This window comes from Primulina huaijiensis, chromosome 15, assembly GCF_012295235.1.
Source record: "Primulina huaijiensis isolate GDHJ02 chromosome 15, ASM1229523v2, whole genome shotgun sequence".
NCBI lineage: Eukaryota > Viridiplantae > Streptophyta > Magnoliopsida > Lamiales > Gesneriaceae > Primulina > Primulina huaijiensis.
Genome location: NC_133320.1, coordinates 21558413 through 21578724, shown reverse-complemented (window position 1 = coordinate 21578724; position 20312 = coordinate 21558413). Strand labels below are relative to the sequence as shown.

The 20312-nt window shown below is 36.2% G+C and overlaps 2 protein-coding genes and 1 pseudogene across 18 annotated transcripts; 2 read left to right on the top strand and 1 right to left on the bottom strand.

The window, feature by feature from the left end:
- Nucleotides 1-1233: 1233 nt before the first annotated feature.
- Nucleotides 1234-4611, top strand: LOC140959042 (F-box protein CPR1-like). Of its 11 annotated transcripts, none has more exons than XR_012171882.1 (4): nt 1234-2488; nt 3055-3174; nt 3745-3771; nt 4101-4611. XR_012171882.1 is itself a non-coding variant. In XM_073416758.1 (2 exons), exons 1-2 carry the CDS (start codon nt 1362-1364, stop codon nt 3092-3094), a joined length of 1167 nt encoding a protein of 388 aa, XP_073272859.1. In that variant the 5' UTR covers nt 1234-1361; the 3' UTR covers nt 3095-4611. The 11 variants fall into 11 exon arrangements, 1 of the variants encoding a protein (XP_073272859.1); XR_012171876.1 differs by having other exon boundaries at nt 3055-3232; XR_012171880.1 differs by having other exon boundaries at nt 3055-3232; nt 3745-3864.
- Nucleotides 4612-5471: 860 nt separating this feature from the next.
- On the top strand, nt 5472-7327 carry LOC140960218 (floral homeotic protein APETALA 2-like). Of its 7 annotated transcripts, XR_012172125.1 has the most exons (8): nt 5472-5897; nt 5996-6083; nt 6178-6323; nt 6439-6483; nt 6579-6682; nt 6808-6918; nt 7023-7082; nt 7157-7323. XR_012172125.1 is itself a non-coding variant. In XM_073418391.1 (7 exons), the coding sequence occupies exons 3-6, from the start codon at nt 6178-6180 to the stop codon at nt 6915-6917; spliced, it is 405 nt and encodes a 134-aa protein (XP_073274492.1). In that variant the 5' UTR covers nt 5472-5897; nt 5996-6083; the 3' UTR covers nt 6918; nt 7023-7327. The 7 variants fall into 7 exon arrangements, 3 of the variants coding, with proteins under 3 accessions (XP_073274492.1, XP_073274493.1, XP_073274491.1); XR_012172127.1 differs by lacking the exon at nt 6808-6918; XR_012172126.1 differs by having other exon boundaries at nt 6808-7082.
- A 2983-nt stretch (nt 7328-10310) lies between these two features.
- Nucleotides 10311-12223, bottom strand: LOC140959814 (serine/threonine/tyrosine-protein kinase HT1-like; annotated as a pseudogene).
- Between the last annotated feature and the right edge of the window lie 8089 nt (nt 12224-20312).

The following is a 20312-nucleotide window of genomic DNA, read 5'->3' as shown; positions in this document are numbered from 1 at the left end:
TGGGGCATTACATTATCTGCGTCCAATAATTATTTAAAAGAAATTAATAAAAAATAAATCACAATTATAAATTACAAAATTATGTGAAAAAGTTTACAAAAGTCTATAATAATCTAGAAAAAAGTTTATAAGAGTCTATGAAATTTATTTTACAATTCTATGAGACTCCACAAAAGTCAATAAAAATTAATCAACTCCACAAAAGTCTATCATTTAAAAAAAATCATTAAAAATATAGAAGGAATACAAACCCTTAGCAAGGGGCACGGGGTTATTGCTCCTTTATTAATATTATTTTTTTGGGAAAAAATAAAGCATTGTTTTAATCGAACCAATCAAAATCAATTAAATAAACCGAGTATATACTAATATTTCTAAAAATCTATTTTTAAAAGATCATTGAGTAACTTAATGTCGGAAATGTAGACATGATTTCTGTCCAAAATATATTAAGAGAGAGGTCCTCCTAGTTTACAATTAAATTTGACTTCTAAAATTAATCTTAATCTAAATCTATTAAAAAATTAATATTAATATTAATATTTTTCCAAAAAAAGGATGAGGAATATTTTCTATCTCGGAAGAGATTGGCCTCGGTTCATTCAATCCCCAACGTAGTTCCAACTATGCATAAAAAAACTAATGTATGATTCATTATAAGCTGTTTGATGTATGGCGAGACGAAAATATTACATACGACATTGTTTATTTACCATGAGAGATATACGTAATCTCGTGAACTAAGTGTATGTAATCTCGTGAATTAAGTGATACATACACACATCATTTGATACTAGTACACCGACGTCTTGTACAATATTTTTTTATAATTCATTTTATTTATATTTAAATGAAGATCAAAATATAATTATAAGAAACAGTGAGGGACTACACTGCAATTATAATATATGAATTAAATAAATAAATAAATAAAAGAATAAAAAAAAGGCCCAAGTAGAAATTGAACCTACAACTAAAAAAAATACTATATCTGTTGAATTACATGTGATTTGCATTAAAGTTTTAACACTTTATTAATATATATATAATTATTAAAACAGACAATGATATCAAAAGTTAGTTATTCTAAATTACTCAGATTCAGATTTAATAATATAATATAATAATATAAATAAACGATCAATATTATTACATCTTTATATAATCGAATATATAAGATTCAATATTTTACATATCCATTGACGCGCTTGGAAAAGGATGCATACAAATGGGAGAAAAGTTGAATTACGCGTATAGTACGATGGAAGACTTCGCCACATGTCCATTTTGGTATGTGACGCGACCATCTCCACGAATCTATAGAAAACCCTTGATGAAGGGAAAGTGCCGAAGACAGAAAAATGGCGAATCTTCCCTTGGAAATCATCGTGGAAATACTCTGCCGCCTACCCGTCAAATCCCTCAAGCGATTTCGCGCTGTTGCAAGATGGTGGTGTTTCCAGATAGACAGTCAAGATTTCGTCAAATTGCACCTGCGTCGCTCTTTGGTTTCTAGTTCCAATCGTAATTTGATTCTGGGAGGCCTTGCTTTGTATTCGGTCGATTTGAATTCGCTCGACAAGGCCCATGTTATCAAGCCTCCTTTTTATTATCAAACTGTGGACAGTATCACCAATTCTTGCAATGGTTTGGTGGTCGTGACGAGTGAGCCTCCCGTTTTGTGGAACCCCTTTTCGAGATATTATAAGGTTTTACCCGTTAATGTTATTGAGCAGCCAAATTCTGGGGATTCTTACTGCAAGGTTGCGTATGGGTTTGGCTATGATTCAGTGAATGATGTTTATAAGGTTGTCAGAGTTGAGGAAGTGAGGAACTCGATAACCCATGTGTGGATCTATTCTAAGGCTAAGATTTACAGCACTAAATCGAATTCGTGGAAAGTAATTGAGAACTTCCCTTACCCGCTGCCCTTCTTGAGAGGGATCTGGCGCGTTCACGTCAATGGAGCATTGCATACGCTGGTGGAGAATCTTGAGCACTTGAGATCTGGTGAATTTGTGAAAATAATGGCTTTGGATATTGAGAGAGAGAAGCATTTTGAAGTGATGATGCCGCAGGGGATTCGGTTCAGGGGTGTTAATGCGAGTTTGGATGTGCTAGGAGGGTCTCTATGTATTGTTTCTGCCAATACCTATGGGGTTGTCATTTGGGTGATGGAAAAATATGGTGTGAAGGAATCATGGACTAAACTGCTATCAATTAGACCACCTTTAATTGAGCGGGATGATTTTGTGAAGCCTTTGGTCTTCTCAAATGATGGGGAACGGATTCTTTTGAATTGTGATGATAAAGATCTTGCTTGGTATGATTTAAAGAAGAAAACTGTTGAAAATGTCTCTGTCGAGGGTTTGCCTTTCATGTTTTATGCTGAGGTTTGTGTTGAGAGTCTTGTGGGGTTCGATGTCCCAGGACAAGCCAAGAAACTGGGAACAGAGAAAAAGAAAGGAAAAAAATGCCTGAATAAAAGGTAATGGGGCTGTGTTTATGAGCATTACACTGTTTATATACTGTTAAGGCATTCTCTCTTGTCTGTAGTTGACGAAGACTTGGTCATTTGTCCAATAATAATGATTTTGGGCCTTATTAAGAACTTGAATCAGCTGTCACTCATCTTTCCTTTTTTCTCTTTTAAAAATCAATGTTTCTTGCTATGACTTCAAGTTATCGACTTCAAGTTATCGAACCAACTAGGTATCAGGTTCCAGATCCAGTATAAACTCTTGCTCAACTCAAACAAAAAAAAAGTAGTTTCTTTGATCTGACCTCGTTAGGAAGCAATCAGTTTCTCTCCCAATTGATATTTTTGAAATGTTGTGAATATTTTTTTCCAGAAACATATATATCGATTTTTTTTCGATTTGGTTTATATAATTTATTCTACACAGTATATATGACGTGCCTATCATTAGTATGGAGAATTGTCCATTTTTTACCATAACGATTAACAACCATGTAAATTTGACTGATCAAACAAACTATGAGCCACAACCCGTTTGACTTTATTGAGTGGGAATGATACGGCTCTCTTTTCAGGGATGATTTCTTGTCAGAGGGATTCAAGCTGGTGCTATAAGAAAAATTGTGGAAATGAGAGGAAAAAATAAATACGAAGAACTAACGAAGAAAGCAAAGGAAGTGGATCAAGTGATAAAGGTACAAGTAACTCATTCTTACAGCTGTTGATGCGGATTGCCTGGATCAGGCACAAAAGGTAGAGAATTATTTTCTTACAATGGTCGACGCTTGACATGGATCACTTGCATTATGTGTTCTTGTATTGCTATGAAGGTAACTGTAGAGTTATGTGGATTTGATGTGTAAGAACTTCCTTGCCTTCTGCATTTCTTAAATCTTGACAAATTGATGTGTGCATTTTCCTAAGGGATTTTTCTATTGACAACCCCTATACTTCAAAAATATATATTTGGCACTAACCTCTCTCATATTTTATATTTTGGCACTTATAACCCTTTTGTCAATTACTATGTTAATTTTTCTAGCAAAAGATATTAAATGATCTACATGCCTCCAGTCAATTTGATAAAAATAAAATTTAGTGTCAAATATATGAATTGTGGGGGAGGTTAATGCAAAATCACATTTTCCCAAGGTCTTCACGGAACATTTTATCCTTTTTCTGTTTTCATAGGAAATTTAAGTGAATTATTTGGCAAGATACTGACCTGGATAAAGCTATTAACATTATCATTTCCAAATTTGCAGAGAATAAAGCCTTGGAAGCTATTGTAGGTATGTACACTGTTGGAAAGGAAAAACATTTCTGGGAATGTGCTTTTGTAAAACCAGATGTCATTAAATGTGAGATCGGGAATGAGGTGTTAGGTGCATTCTCTAGTTCCCTTCACGCAAACCAATATCAGCAATATAGTTGGTTACAGTACACGATGATAAATATAATTTGTTACCTGATTGTTAAATTTTGAGCCTGTTGCATGAGGATAAATATAATTTGATCAATGCTTGTATGAACGATCTAGTGGTGATATCTGCAGAAACTTTCGTTTCACCCATGCGTTCTGTATATTACTTCATTGAAATTTTTGTGGTTTCAAATGCAGGATAGGATAAGATTTAGATACTTGGATAAAACATGGAAAGCTCACTCAGTTCTGTCAAGTATTATGCCAGCAATCGTGGTCCTGTTTTTACTTTTATAGATAGACATGGGACAGGTGAATCCAGTTTGAGTGGTTAAAGAGAAAGTCAGCAATGATGAATTGTAGCCCCGGTTGATTTCACATAAATCAGATATCTCAACAAGGACGTTGACTTGCTATAGTCCGGCGGACACAAGCATTTGGCGATACTGAAACTCGGTGACATCCGTCGGGACGATCTTTGTCAACGTTTAGTTTTGTGTCCGATCGTTTCTTCTGTTAAAACATATACTCGTCGGATCAAATTGTGCATTCGATTACAGAAAAAACTGCTACTTGTTCATGTACAGTTTTATTGTTCAAAGGTCTAAGAGTTTGCTGTTTTATTGCAGTTTTATTCCTTGTGCTAATCAGTAATAACACCTTTGTATTCACTTTTGCCGCGCAATTTGTAAGGACCATGGTCACTACTCTTTTTGGGTCATGCTTTTGCCATGTCATCGCATCTCTCGTGGTAGACCATGATTACTTAATCACAGAACTCTCCATCCCTGGCAGTGGAGTTTTTGCTCTCAAGTCTCAAACTCAAGACCTACGAGATAAGTATTTGGATCAAAGAGACTTCAATTGGTAACATGTCTTTTTAATTCAAGTATTTATCCTGAAAGTCTTGGGTTTGAGGCTTGTGGGAAACGAAATGTACTGTCGGGGTTGGAGAGTTCTGTGAGTGAATGATCATAAGAGGGATGTGATGGCTTGGGCCAAAAGCATGACCCCAAAAGGGTAATGACCATGATCCTTACAATAATAGGTGCGTAATTCAAATGGTACCAAATCTCTTTAATCTAAATATTTGTCTCAGAAATCTTGGGTTCGAGACTTGGGGGCACGAACTTTACTGTCAATGGTGTATAGTTCCGTGAGTAAGTGATCATGGACTACTACGAGGGATGCGTTGGTCTGGCCCAAAACCCGTTGAATTTGATTGATTATGTTATTTCTTTTACCATGTTTAGGATGACAATTGTAATTATCAAGGTACTTGCGGTAATTGGTAGCATAAATTTCATGTGCTACAAAAATGTTCATATTTGGTAGGAAAATCAAATATGATATAACGTGATTTGATGATGCTTTAACTTATGATATACTGAATATTTCGGAATTAAAAATCAATATTATCTCCTCATTACTTCTCAATTGGAGAAGAGCGTACCGCATGGTTTTCAGGTTTCTCTTAGATACTTTTCATTTAACAAATCTATGTCTACTATACTTAAAGCGTGAATAAGTTAGAATCGGCCAGTTTCCTCCCCGGTTGCAAGTAACACACCGAACACGTGTCTCCACACCCACAACACAGCACAGGGCCACTACCACGTGGATGTGCTCTTCTCTCCACCGTACCCCTGCTTCCGGTTGCACCGTTGTTTCTTCGTCTCTTCGTATCCGTCTTCCTCCTTTGTTCTCATTTTTCTTCCTTTGATTTGGAACCTCCCCTTCGTCTTTCCTCTCATCGGACTCATTCAAGTCTTCCAGTCCACCATAACTATCGCCACTCCTCGATGCTGCATTTGCAGAAGTCTTCGTCGTATCGAAATTGTCGACAACAGCATTCCCATTATCCGAAAAAGCACAAACTCTAGGGTTCGCCTGTTTGCGGCAGAATCTTTTGACTTTTGTGGAATGAGGTCGGCTTCTAACTTTGCGCCTACCTCTTTCAAGATTTTGTTGTCAGACGTTTCTTGAAACGGCTAGGTAAAAGAGGTTTCAATTGTTGCAAGTTGAGGTTAAGTTTATGGATTGGCTGAGTTGTGTTTGATGAAATTGTGTGAATGTTGATACTTCTACTGTAGGGCGTATGATCGTGGTGCGATTAAATTTCGTGGGCTGGATGCATATATCAATTTCTTCGTCGGGGAATATGAAGAAGATCTTACTCAGGTTGTTTGAGGATGCGATTTTGTGGTTTGATCCTCTCTCTTCTCTTCATGAGCTGACTCTCGTATTGAAATTTTATACTTTCTTTGACCCACAGATGAAGAATTTAACCAAGGAAGAATTTGTGCACATACTGCGGCGTCAGAGCACGGGGTTCTGCAGAGGGAGCTCAAAGTATAGGGGAGTTACATTGCACAAATGTGGACGATGGGAAGCACGGATGGGGCAGTTTCTAGGCAAGAAGTAAGACGGCATCACAAAAACTGAGACTATGTATAAAAAGATTGATATGTTATTAATCATAATGATATACAAGAAATGGTGTGATATTCATCGTTTTTGGTATGTTGCATTGAAGGTATATCTATCTTGGGTTGTTTGACAGTGAGATAGAAGCTGCCAGGTGAATGTTCAAGAAACATCACTTAGTAAAGCCTTCTTCATGTCTAATTTTGTCTGAGGCGGCTGGTTTGATCTGCATCTGTTGATGTTGATTAGGGCATATGACAAGGCTGCTATCAAGTGTAATGGAAGGGAATCAGTCACCAATTTTGAGCCGAGCACATACAATGAGGAGATGAACTCCGAGACAAACAATGGAGGTAACCACGTTGAGTAACGTAAATCATTTTTAATCCTACACGCTCGAAATATTGTCCAAATCTTCGCTTTAGACCTTTGAAAAATTTCTTGTTTTGATTCACATTCTGTCCTTGATTTCTCTTAGCTGGAAAAGACTATGATCTAGATTTGAACTTGGGCATAGCTCCCCCTCATGTCACCAATAGACAAACTCGTAACCTCGAGACGGGCAGTTTTACGCTCCACCTTGGATGAGGCAATGGCAATTGTTTAGATTCAAATACAGAGTTTGCTTTCTCATGATTTTGTTCTGTAAGCTTGAATGTGATCTCTAATTCGGTTTCTCATTTATTGCTGCAGAACTCTGAACACCCTTTATTCTGGAGTGAAGCAGATTCCAATTTTCATCCCATATACAAAGTAGTCCATTCTTGCTGTACCTATCCTTCATTGTGTTATAACTTCACTTCATTCTCAACATCTGTTTTGTGCAGGGAACGGTTATAGGAATGAAGGGCATGGAAATGAATTCTTTATCCAATTGGACTGCTTGGACATCCCCCGATCATTTTCATGGCGTTCCTCCCATACCTTTCTTGTGTACCGCAGCATCATCAGGATTCGCTCGAAATGTTTCTGATGAGGTGAAATTGAATTACAATCAATTCCACCGCCTCAATTTTCAATTTTTCTTTTTTCTTTTAAATATTATATTATATTAATAAAATAATATAAAAATTATAGAAATTATATTTTAATATTGTTATGATATCGATGATGGCATGATAATTTAAAATTTCAAAAATATAGATAAAAAAATAAAAATATTAAAATATATTGTATCAAAAAATACTAAAATAATTTTTTATGATATTTTTATTAAATGGAAAAAAATGATACCAATGATACAATTAAATATGAGTAAATCAATGCTAGGGAGATTCTTTTAACTAACGAATTAGTCTATCATAATATTTATTTCTCTTTTGACAAATTGAATTTAAATTTGAAATGAAATAAATATAATTAGACTAACGAATTAGTCTATCCTCAATTAAAATTTGCAAGATTGTCATTTTCGTGAAAGTTATAAATGAAAGAAAAATTAAGAGATCGATCAAGTGATGTGTTTTTTCCCTTGGATACAAAGGAAAAAAAAAATACTTGCTATGTTATAGTTTCTCAATACCCATCATTTGCTATTTATATGTTCAATATGTCAATCAAATTCATTGGAAAACAATCTTTACTGTCCATGTATCGACTGTGGACATTTCAATACAACTATCTACTTCAAAAAGAAGTTGAAGAACTAATAAGAAGATTTTACTCCAACTCAGTATGTACAATCATCTTACGAAGAATGCTTAACATGGAATCAAAGTTCTTGCTCCTGCTAAACTGTGCAACAGACATTGAGACAAATCTAAATACCAACGAGCTCCATCAAAACAACCATGTACATTAAATGAATAATAAAACATTTATCTTATAGTATCGAAAATGCTTAGTAATAGTCCATGTGTGTAGACATATTATAAGTTTTTGATTACGCTTGATCGAATAAACGTATATGAAAACTGCTCTCCACTTCATTACTTTATGTATTTACTTTTTATTTTATTTATAATACATCAACCACCTCCATGTTAATTTCCTTTGCTTACATGTTACTGACCTGTGTTTTCTTCTTAATACAAGTTCCAAACAATTTCTATTCATATACTTTGATTTCTTTTATTAGTCTCTCGTTGTAATAATCTATTCAGCTGTCTTGTGATTGGGATTTTTTTTTTTTGAAATTGGATTTTTACTTTGTTAAGCACAATGTCAACTTTAAATACTAATCGTATGACTATGGATATAAAAAAATAAAAAATTACTATAATCAAAATACTTATGGCTTTTAAAATTAAATTATTAAATAAGACATACACAAATATAAACACATGATTAATTGGTCTAGAGACAAATATAAATGCTCATATGTTGGACTACAAACCTGGGTAAGACACCTCAAGAATTGAGATGCCGTTACCTAGTTTACATATAAATTAGGAACGGGACACATTTGAAAATATCTTTCAAATGTGAAAAGATACTACATTTCGTCTGTTCCTTTTGAGATCAAATCTTTTGTTCCTTTGTTCTTAGTTTTTATTGTTAAATTCATATAATAGACGAAATGTGTCTAAAATTCATAATTTGTACTACAAAATGGTTTTGGCCCTAAACAATGTGAATTGGAAAAGTAACTGCAATTGCCGGAAATACTAGGCCTACTAAATGCACAAAAATTAGGGATGTAAACGATCCAAACCAAACCAAACAGTATCAGGTTTGAGCTTGGTTTGTTTAAAATTGTTTGAGAGCTCGAGCTCGATTCGAGCTTGGTTTGTATTGAAATTACTGAGCTCGTTAAAAGCTCGAGCTCGGCTCGTTAAAAACTCGTTTAGCATGTTAATCAAGCCAGCCTCGAGCTTGATTCATTAATAGCTCGTTTAACATGTTTAACAAGCCTGGCTTGAGCTCGTCTCGTTTTCGAGCTCGATAAGCATAGAATTGAGCTCGAGTTTGAGTTTGAATCGAGCTTGTTAAAAATTAAATATATCTATAAACTAATTTTAAATCAGACATAAAAATATAAATTCATTCATAAATAACTAAAACGACACAAATAAGAGCAAAAAAAAACATAAATAAGTATATTATTGAACATTCCAAAATCATGTTTGCGAGCCATCTAAACGAGCCGAGCTCGAGCTCGAGTACGAGCCACCTAAACGAGCCGAGCTCGAGCTCGCGAGCCTATTATCGAACATGTTTGCGAGCTCATGAGCCGAATATCCTTAGGCTTGAGCTTGGTTTGATTAAATATTCGAGCTCAAAATCGAGTTTGGGCTTGGTTTGATATGATTAACAAACAAACTCAAACGAGCTTTTTATCGAGCCGAGCTTCGAATAGCTCGCAAACCGTTTGGTTCATTTACATCCCTAACAAAAATAGAGAGAAAAATTAAAATTGTCATAAAATCAAGTACCTCGATTTACTATTTGCATTATTATTTTTTTATATATATCATATTTTACAATAATTATAATTCAAAATTGTAATTATTATAAATTGGTCTTTATTATTTATTACTTCTATCAATCAGAATAATTTATGGTTGGCTTTGGTTGGACTAAAAAAATGAAAAATCCAGGCTTTGTCCCAATTGACAATATACATACAATTATTGCGCGTATGAAAAAGGATTTTTCTTCGTTATTTGTAAAGATATCCTATTTGTGAAGCGAGGGAATCTCAAACTAAACGAGTCCCATTTTTCATTCTCTTAATTACTTCAAAATCTCATCACTACTATCTATGTCAAAAACAAGGAAAAAATTAACCAATCATCCCCTGATAATGTTACGCGATCCATGTACTACTGTTTAATTTTCTACAATTGTATTAAATAGATTGGGTTTTAACTTTCCTCTACGTACGTTTAGACATCGGTATTCATCGAAATCTAATGCAATTATGTGCGCTAAAAAATGTGTTGTGTGTATCTTTCAAGGTAAAGTACTTATGTGGGGAGTTGAACATTATTATGAGCACTGGAGTTCGAGCCAAGATAGAAGTCCAAGTAGCTTCAATAACTAAAAGAAATTTCAAAGAGTGCGTATGAACATCAGTCGGATTATCAATCTAAACGAAATTTACCATTTTGAAATACGTCACACTTAAAGTTCCACAACAATGAAATTTGAATAACAAGTAGCTTAATAAATTTTTGCCTTGGAGTCAGGCGTGTATGGGTATGGATGAACTCATGGACACACAACCTTCCAATCGCTTGAGAATCGCATTCCGACTAACTATTGTAGAGTTGAGGTTAAGTGGTAGTCCCTCCTTGGCACGTTCGTCGTACTTTTCCAGAGTTGATACAATTTCACTGAAATCGGGACGTTTGGAGGGGTTTGCACCCCAACAACGCTTTATCAAGTGCGCTAGCGCGGGCTGACAGCTAGCTGGTAATGGTGGTCGCTCATCCTACAAATTTGTGAGATCACATCATGTTGCATGGAAATTTTAAGTCATTTAAACAGCACACAATTGCCTAATAATCTGGTCAGCATATTATACACTTGCTGTTTAGACTTGCCTTTCAGTTGTCAGTCAAGCTTAAATATGTCATTCACAACTATTTCTGGTACTGATATGAGAATGCAGTATTTATTAGAATTTGAGGTTTCACCTTATCAGCAACAGCAAAAGCAGCTTGCACGGGAGTCATTCCTTGGAAAGGGAGCAAGGCCGTCGTAAGTTCCCACAGCACAATCCCAAAACTATAGACATCGACTTTCCTAGTATAAGGCTTCTCCTTGATCATCTCAGGTGCCATCCAACGATACGTCCCCATGTTTCCTTTCATTTCCTTAGACTGTGTTTCCAAACAAGATGTGCCGAAGTCTGCAACCTTAACGCGCATATCATCGTTTAGAAGTAAGTTGTTCGATTTGAGGTCTCTGTGTATCACACCCTGGGAATGTAGATACTCCATTCCTCGAGATATATCGAGGGCTAACCTCAGGATCGTCTCGGNTATTGGGATGATATAAACGTGAAAGCAGGGCAACTTCACTCTTAAATTGCTGCTCCAGCAAAGCTCTAGTCTCCTCTTTGTGGGTCGGGATTCTCACCATTTTCACAGCAACAGCTCTCTGCTTATATATTCCTCTGTAAATTCTGCTGTGCGCACCAGAAGCAAACTTGTTGCCAATAAATAACTGAGAAAGATCAGCCGTCCATTCCTCTAGATCATCCTTCGACGTTTCCCAGTTCTCGATATTTTCCGAGTCCAAGATCATCGACCACGATTCCAAACTGTCGAATCTCTTCCTCTCCATGTCGACGCTCCCGTAATCCAGCTGTGTCCTTGAAGACGACGACGTGGATTTGCTCTTCGATTTCCGAAGGCGGAACGGGTTGAAACATGATGCAGCCATTGATATTCTGTGGTTTACGTGTCAAAACACACGATCACAAGGGATCCTCCTTCTGAATGTGTGAATCGACTTCAGAAAGTGCATCAACTGATTCAGAAACATCGGTGTCTGAGAAAATCAACCAAAAAAAATTATGGGTTTTCATGTTAACCACGTAAACAAGATAACACAACTACAGACGTCCAGTAAGAAACCGAGAGCAGAAGAAGAAAAGGGAGATCATGAAAACTTTAGAATGAAAATTTTAGAAAAGGGATTAAAAAATTGCAAGAAAGGCTCGAAGTTATATGCTTTAAACTTCATGGCTTTTCACCGTATCATCTGGCAAATAAGAAAAAGCAGTTGGTTTGGCAGAAGAATATGAACTCAAAGCCAAAAATTCAGGAGTGTCCCGTGAGTTCTTATGTGGACGGAGAATAGCTTTTCTCAAAGGAATCGGGCTCTCCAGTTTTCTTGTGCACCTCCTAGTTGATATAGTAGCCACATCTTCCAAAAGTAGACCACTTTATGCTCTCATCAAGCAAAGCCTAGTACTCCACTATCACCTCACACCAAATTGAGCTTAAGTTCTCGTCGTTGCGTGCTTGTATTATTTTTTTTTATAATTTTACTTAGGATCTTATTAGTAACCAATAAGAATATTTTAGATTATAATTGCGAGAAAGGCTCGAATTAATATTTTTGAAGTAGAAAAAAACTTAAAATCTAAAAATTACACAATTTTTTTATATTTTTCTAGTTAAAAGAATCAATATAATTACTTTCGTGTTTTGGATGAAGGCTTGTAAGAAAAAAAAAATTTCGTTTCTCCTATCTGTTGAATCGGTAACCAATTCGAGAAGTTCATTTGATCACAACGAGTCAAAACTATCTAGTTATTAACATGATTGGATCAATTGTGGATGCAAACTTCTAATATCAGCGGATATGTTCTTGGATCATTTCAGAACTTTTCATGAAAGTCCTGATGTTTGGACTATCGTATATTAGAGATTTCCAAACATAGTATATCACACATATGATGATGATAAGTTAAAAATGGAAAATAATAATTTAGTTCTCTAAGTTGTCCGTGTTTGTTTTTTTGGTATTATGACTTATCAAAGTTGTGTTTTGTTGGTTTTCAATCCTGTTTCGTCGGAATGTCGACGTGACACGGGACAAATCATCAATTTTTCTATCCAAATCCTAGTTATATATCTATACGAAATTGCATTCCATCTCTTTAGGTATTTATAAAGATCTATGATGGGCATAATGTTGGATCTCGGTTTTCTACGTGCCCAAACGCAGTGGAAGTTTTAAAATTTTTATTTTATTTTGAAAACAAAATAACTTTTGGACACTCATATGGTTTTCACGAATCAAACATACATAGGATGTTCAGAAAATTATACCTTTGTGAATTAAATCACTGGACTCCAACTAATCCGGTATAAACGGATTAGCTCTTGTTGATTCCCTTCGAACTTTCTTCAAGAAATCCTCCTATCAAGTCCACGACTAGATAGTGTGTTCCTCTTCCAATTTGCACTAGAAAATATGGAAGATATTTTACGTAGGATATTGAAATTTGAGAGGCGGCTCAAACTATGAAAAGAAATCAAGGAGGCCGAAATTTTGGAGGAGGAAGAAGCTGAATTTCGAAATTTTCTTATTGTGGTGGCTAGGGTTTTGACTCTCCATCCCTATTTATAATAATTCATGACCTAATTATTATAGTATAATAATTGGGCCCTTCAATTAACATTAATGGGCTTGATTAATTAATTGGATTAGTCCAACTAATTTAATCAATTAATCAAGGTCCATTAACAACTTTAATTATTTAATATGTTGGACTTGTACTCTTACAAGCCCATTAAACATATTACCCATCATATTTAATTTATTAATTAATAAGCTCAACCTTTGAGTTTAATAAATTAAATCATTTATAAATTCAACATTTGAATTTATTATTCTTAATATCGAATAAACCCAACATTTTGAGTTTAATAAATTAAATTCTCAAATTTTATAAATTCAACTCTTTGAATTTATTCTCTCAAAATTTAATTATCATAAATTCAACTTCTTGAATTTACTATATAATATAAATTCAACTTCTTGAATTTATTATCTCAACGGGAACAAACGATCCAGTACTTGTGTGACCCTCAATGGTTCAGGGATACAGCTAGCCGTGGGTTCACAACTTTTTGTGATTCAGGACATAATCCTTTATTCGGGCTTACCCTAGTTAGCCCCATTCTTTTCATCAACACCTTGATCAAGAATGTCAGAACTCATTTCTGATTGCACCCATCGGATCATGGTAAGAGCGTCTAGTAGCATCGCCCCATGATCCCCTAGGTATCACTGATAGTGCCTGCAAGAACCAGTCGATTATGATTAACGTACAGTACGGTCCCTTCATCTCATATATCCCGATCGAATCTGCAACCATTGGTTCATCGAGGGTTGCATATTAATTCGATAACTATGTGATAACTATAAATAGTGGCATCGCATGTACCGTTCGAGAACTCCTTCTCTAACGTACATCTCATACTCTGGCCAGAGATTCCATGCACTATAATTTCATCAGATCACATAGGATATCCACACCCGCAGGTGAGCGGTGAATCCCCGACTACAATGCACTGGCTCCTATATGTTTCGCAACTGTACCCAACCTCGCCACCTGATGACTCTCCTGGAGCCAGTAAACGAGTCAAAGCACAACCCTAGCATATAGAACCTCAGTGTTGTCCCGGGTTGTAAGGACTAATGGTGTACAATCATAACCACGGACTTATCCTCTCGATGAATGATAACCACTTGGAAAGTCCGACGGAGGGTTGTTCGGTATAATCATCATATGACTACCCATCTGCATGTTTGGACATCTCTATGCTCTTACCAAGAAACGCAGTACACAACATCACATATGCTAGTCTCGAGCTCAAGCGACCTTTATCCCTGTTTTAGGCGGCTGAATCGACTAGGAACGAATTTAGATCATACAGTATTTACAAACGAGTTTCAACATCGAATTACGATTCATTTGTATTAAAGTATAATCAAGGTATTTATCTATGTTTGATAACATGAGTATACAGATAAAGAAATAACAAACCATGAAATAATGAATTATATTAAAATAAAGATTGTTAATTACAACTGAGTCAATAAAATCTCTAGCCAACAGTTGGCTTGCAGGGCATCTACTCTAACAATCTCCCACTTACCCTAGAGCCAACTACCCATAAACTTTAATCTCATTGCTTCGCGATGCTTCTCAAACAATGGTCCTGGCAAGGGCTTTGTAAGTGGATCAGCAACGTTATCTGTAGAGAGGACTCTTTCGACTGATATATCTCCTCTTCCCACAATCTCCCGGATGATGTGGAACTTCCTCAGTACATGTTTTGATCGCTGATGAGACCTTGGTTCTTTTGCTTGCGCAACGGCACCAGTGTTGTCGCAGTACACCGGGACTGGATCAACTCCATTAGGAATAACGCCCAACTCTTGGTCAAAATTCCTCATCCAAACTGCCTCTTTGGCTGCAGCAGACGCAGCAATGTACTCAGCTTCAGTGGTGGAATCCGCAACGGTGTCTTGTTTGGAACTTTTCCAAGAGACAGCCGCACCATTAAGCATGAATACAAAATCAGAGGTCGATTTGGAATCATCTACATCACATTGGAAGCTAGAATCAGTGTAGCCTTCCAATTTTAATTCTCCACCCCCATAGATTTGTGTTTCATCAAATAAACGTACACATACCTCGAATGGTCATCAGTAAAGGTAATGAAGTAGTAATGCCCAAATTTTGTGCTAACACTTAGCGGGCCACAAACGTCCGTGTGGATCAAATCCAGTAGACCATGTGCACGTTCCACGTTTCCACTGAATGGAGTTTTAGTCATTTTTCCTTATAGACAGGACTCAGAAGTTGGTAGAGAATTTATGTCTAACAGGTCAAACATGCCTTCTCCCACTAGCTTGTGCATCCTTCTTTGGGAAATATGACCTAGTCTAGCGTGCCATATTTGTGCGGGATTTGGATCTTCTATTTTTCTTTTGTTTGTTGTTGTTTTCGTACGCGCTTGGATATTGTTCAACGGAATATCTTTTAATTTTAAGTTATAGAGATCGTTTGTTAATTCTCCAGTTCCAATCAAACATTCATTCTTGTATAAATTGCAAACACCTTTAGCAAAAACACAAGAATAACCATCCCTATCAAGCATAGAAATAGAAATAATGTTTTTAACCAATTCAGGAACAAATAAAACATCTCTCAAAAGCAACTTAAAATTATTGTCCAAAATTAAAGTAACGTCTCCAATGGCAGTGGCAGCAACTCTTGCTCCATTTCCCAGTCTTAGAAAGGTCTCACCATCTCTAAGCCTCTTGCTTCTTCCCATCACCTGCAAATCATTGCATAGATGAGAACCACATCCGGTATCCAATACCCAAGAAGAGGAATTAATAGAAACATTAACTTCAATATAAAACATACCATGGCCAGAACGCTTCTGGGCAAGATACTCCGCGCAATTACGCCTCCAATGTCCAGGCTTGTTGCAGTGGAAACAGATTTGTTCTGACTTGTCAGGCTTTGTAGGCCCCGGATTTGGTTTCTTGTATGGCTTCTTGTTGTGCTTGTTCTTCTTTGGAGGGGCAGAACGTTTCTTGCCTTTATTTGGGGCTCCCTTTTTCGTACTATACGAAGAACCCACCAGAAGAACAGGCTTTTCCTTTTTAATTGTGGCCTCATAATTAGTGAGCATATTGACCAACTCTTCAAGGGTGGCCTCAAGCTTATTCATATTAAAATTAACCACAAATCCATCGAACGAGGCAGGTAAAGACAGCAATAGAATATCAGTCGAGAGCTCACTAGGCATAACCAAGTCGAGTCCCACCAACTTCTCGATGAGCCCAATCATCCTAACACCATGCTCATGGACCGAAGCCCCCTCTCGCAAGCGTGTAGTCATGAGTTCTTTAACAGTAGCATGTCTCTCTGAACGAGTTTGTACAGCATACAATTCTTTCAGATGAAGGTGAATGTCAGCAGCATTCACCGCCTCCTCGAACCTCCTCTGAAGTTCATTCGACATAGAAGCCAACATGTAGCTCTTAGCTTGGAGATCATGATCCCAATGTTTCTCAAGCTTAGCTAATTCAGTCCTACTGATATCAGGAGCCGCCTCCTTAGGTGGCTTCTTATCAAGCACATACGCAATCTTTTCGGAGTTCAGAACAATCTTTAAGTTTCGAAACCAGTCATGATAGTTAGGGCCAGTCAATTTGTTTTGATCGAGAATGATTGAAAGCGGGTTACGAGTAGTCATCGTAAATATACTGAAAATGAAACCAGATAATAGTTACTGATAATTTTAAAATAATTCTAAGATATAAAATATGGATTTTCATTTTATAAATTTCCCTCACACTATTTTGACATTTCCACCACCCTCTGATGGAAAAGGGAAATCGTATTTCCTTAGTAGGCACGTAGAGTCCAATTAGCCAGTTATAATCCCGAATAATATCAGCTAATTATAATTTCTAAAAGGTAGAATCCAATTGCATCCCTATGTAACCTCTGCGTGTTTTGCCTCACGTTTAATAAGGACCCAATAATATGACGCCGTTTATTTTAACGTGTCAAACCAACCCATCAATATTGAATTATAGTGGACGGTCGCCATGAGTTCCCCAATAATATGAGCCGAAGTCATGGGAGTTCCACCCAATTCACATCATATGTCAAGTGGAAGTCACAGCTTTCCGGCGTACAGGTCTCCCCAATAATATGAGCCAGACACTGTCCGCGGGTAGCGATCAACATGCAACCACGGTTGATGGAAGGCAAGGAAAAATTAAACTCTTTTAATTTTTACTTTTTCGGTTTGATATAAATTTTGAATCTTATTCAAAATGAGGGATTTTAATTTTAAAATTGTCTCATCATTTTAATTTTTAAAAAAAACGCGTGCCATGAGTTTGTATGTTTGCCGGATTCATGCAACTATTTTATTTAATAATATACATACATGCATACTACTATATATCACATATATCATAATATGACATTCAAAAATAAATAAGGATGATCGATCGTCAACACTATTAGATCCATGTGAGCCATACATGGATCCAGGTCCAAACCTAGGTGAATGCATGGATGCAAATGCAACTTATTACAAAAGCTTCAAATATTTTACATGTCTTCATCTTGTGCATCGGGTCCACCATCTTCCAGTCTTGATCTCCCACTATTTCTAATGATTACATTTAAATAGCCATGGCTCATAAGGGATACATCTCATGGGGGTGGGAACGGGCCATAAACCAGACCCACTTTAATAATATCAAATATTAACAAAATGAATAAAAACAGTAAAATATCCTAACATACACCTAACACATTGGTCAAGGCTCTCGATCATCCTTCATGCATTTAATATCAAACATTAACATCAATTAATTAAACAAATTTAATTAACTGATAAATCATATCTAATAATTTTATCACTAACCACCACAATTATTAAAGAATTTAATAAATTAAATAAACACCTTTATTTAATTTCCAATTAAATAAATAATAATTGATTTCTTGTAAAAACTCATTTTTTTACCATAAATAATTAAAATCATATTCTAATTATTTATTTTTCAAGAAAATTATTAATTTTAAAAATTAATTTTCAAAATAAAAATTGAATCACTTTTCAAAAATATCAATTTTGCCCAAAAATTTGAAAAATCAGAAAATTGCACCCTAGGCCCAAACAGTTCAAACCCATCATCCAACAAGCTTCCCGAGACGATCCCGGGCAGCCGCCCTCGCTGCCTGCCCGCTGCCCGAACGTTTCGGGCAGTGGCGGCACCCCTGTGCGCGCAGGCGAGCGCGGCGCCCCTACGCCGCGCGCGCGCGCGCTACAGTGCTGCGCGCGGGCGTCCGACGCCGCGAGCGCAAGCTGCGCGCTGCCGTGCCCGTCCCTGCGCGCACGGACTGCCCGGAACAGTTCCGGTCAGATTAAAATTTTTTTTTTTGTTTTCTGAAAAAAAATAATTTTGATGGTGCATCTATTTTCTGATAATTTTCTTGTGTGGTTAGAAACAAATTATTCAATATAAAACCATACGTTTTAGAAAAAACCTGGCTCTGATACCACTGTTGGATCTCGGTTTTCTACGTGACCAAATGCAGCGGAAGTTTTAAAATTTTTATTTTATTTTGAAAACAAAATAACTTTTGGACACTCGTATGGTTTTCACGAATCAAACATACATAGGATGTTCAGAAAATTATACCTTTGTGAATTAAATCACTGGACTCCAACTAATCCTGTATAAACGGATTAGCTCTTGTTGATTCCCTTCGAACTCTCTTCAAGAAATCCTCCTATCAAGTCCACGACTAGATAGTGTGTTCCTCTTCCAATTTGCACTAGAAAATATCGAAGATATTTTACGTAGGAGATTGAAATTTGAGAGGCGGCTCAAACTATGAAAAGAAATCAAGGAGGCCGAAATTTTGGAGGAGGAAGAAGCTGAATTTCGAAATTTTCTTATTGTGGTGGCTAGGGTTTTGACTCTCCATCCCTATTTATAATAATTCATGACCTAATTATTATAGTATAATAATTGGGCCCTTCAATTAACATTAATGGGCTTGATTAATTAATTGGATTAGTCCAACTAATTTAATCAATTAATCAAGGTCCATTAACAACTTTCATTATTTAATATTTTGGACTTGTACTCTTACAAGCCCATTAAACATATTACCCACCATATTTAATTTATTAATTAATAAGCTCAACCTTTGAGTTTAATAAATTAAATCATTTATAAATTCAACATTTGAATTTATTATTCAAATTATAAATTCAACTCCTTGAATTTATATCACCTCCAAAATTTAATATCTAATAAACCCAACATTTTGAGTTTAATAAATTAAATTCTCAAATTTTATAAATTCAACTCTTTGAATTTATTTTCTCAAAATTTAATTATCATAAATTCAACTTCTTGAATTTACTATATAATATAAATTCAACTTCTTGAATTTATTATCTCAACGGGAACAAACGATCCAGTACTTGTGTGACCCTCAATGGTTCAGGGATACAGCTAGCCGTGGGTTCACAACTCTTTGTGATTCAGGACATAATCCTTTATTCGGGCTTACCCTAGTTAGCCCCATTCTTTTCATCAACATCTTGATCAAGAATGTCAGAACTCATTTCTGATTGCACCCATCGGATCATGGTAAGAGCGTCTAGTAGCATCGCCCCATGATCCCCTAAGTATCACTGATAGTGCCTGCAAGAACCAGTCGATTATGATTAACGTACATTACGATCCCTTCATCTCATATATCCCGATCGAATCTGCAACCATTGATTCATCGAGGGTTGCATATTAATTCGATAACTATGTGATAACTATAAATAGTGGCATCGCATGTACCGTTCGAGAACTCCTTCTCTAACGTACATCTCATACTCTGGCCAGGGATTCCATGCACTATAATTTCATCAGATCACATAAGATATCCACACCCGCAGGTGAGCGGTGAATCCCCGACTACAATGCACTGGCTCCTATATGTTTCGCAACTGTACCCAACCTCGC

Bases quoted from the DNA above. Each gene is read 5' to 3' on its own strand.
- LOC140959042 (XM_073416758.1), top strand. From the start codon at position 1,362: ATGGCGAATCTTCCCTTGGAAATCATCGTGGAAATACTCTGCCGCCTA. The intron at 2,489-3,054 runs GTAATGGGGCTG...CTCTCTTTTCAG, and splicing joins AAAAAATGCCTGAATAAAAG to GGATGATTTCTTGTCAGAGG.
- LOC140960218 (XM_073418391.1), top strand. From the start codon at position 6,178: ATGAAGAATTTAACCAAGGAAGAATTTGTGCACATACTGCGGCGTCAG. The intron at 6,324-6,438 runs GTAAGACGGCAT...GTTGCATTGAAG, and splicing joins GGGCAGTTTCTAGGCAAGAA to GTATATCTATCTTGGGTTGT. The intron at 6,484-6,578 runs GTGAATGTTCAA...GATGTTGATTAG, and splicing joins AGTGAGATAGAAGCTGCCAG to GGCATATGACAAGGCTGCTA.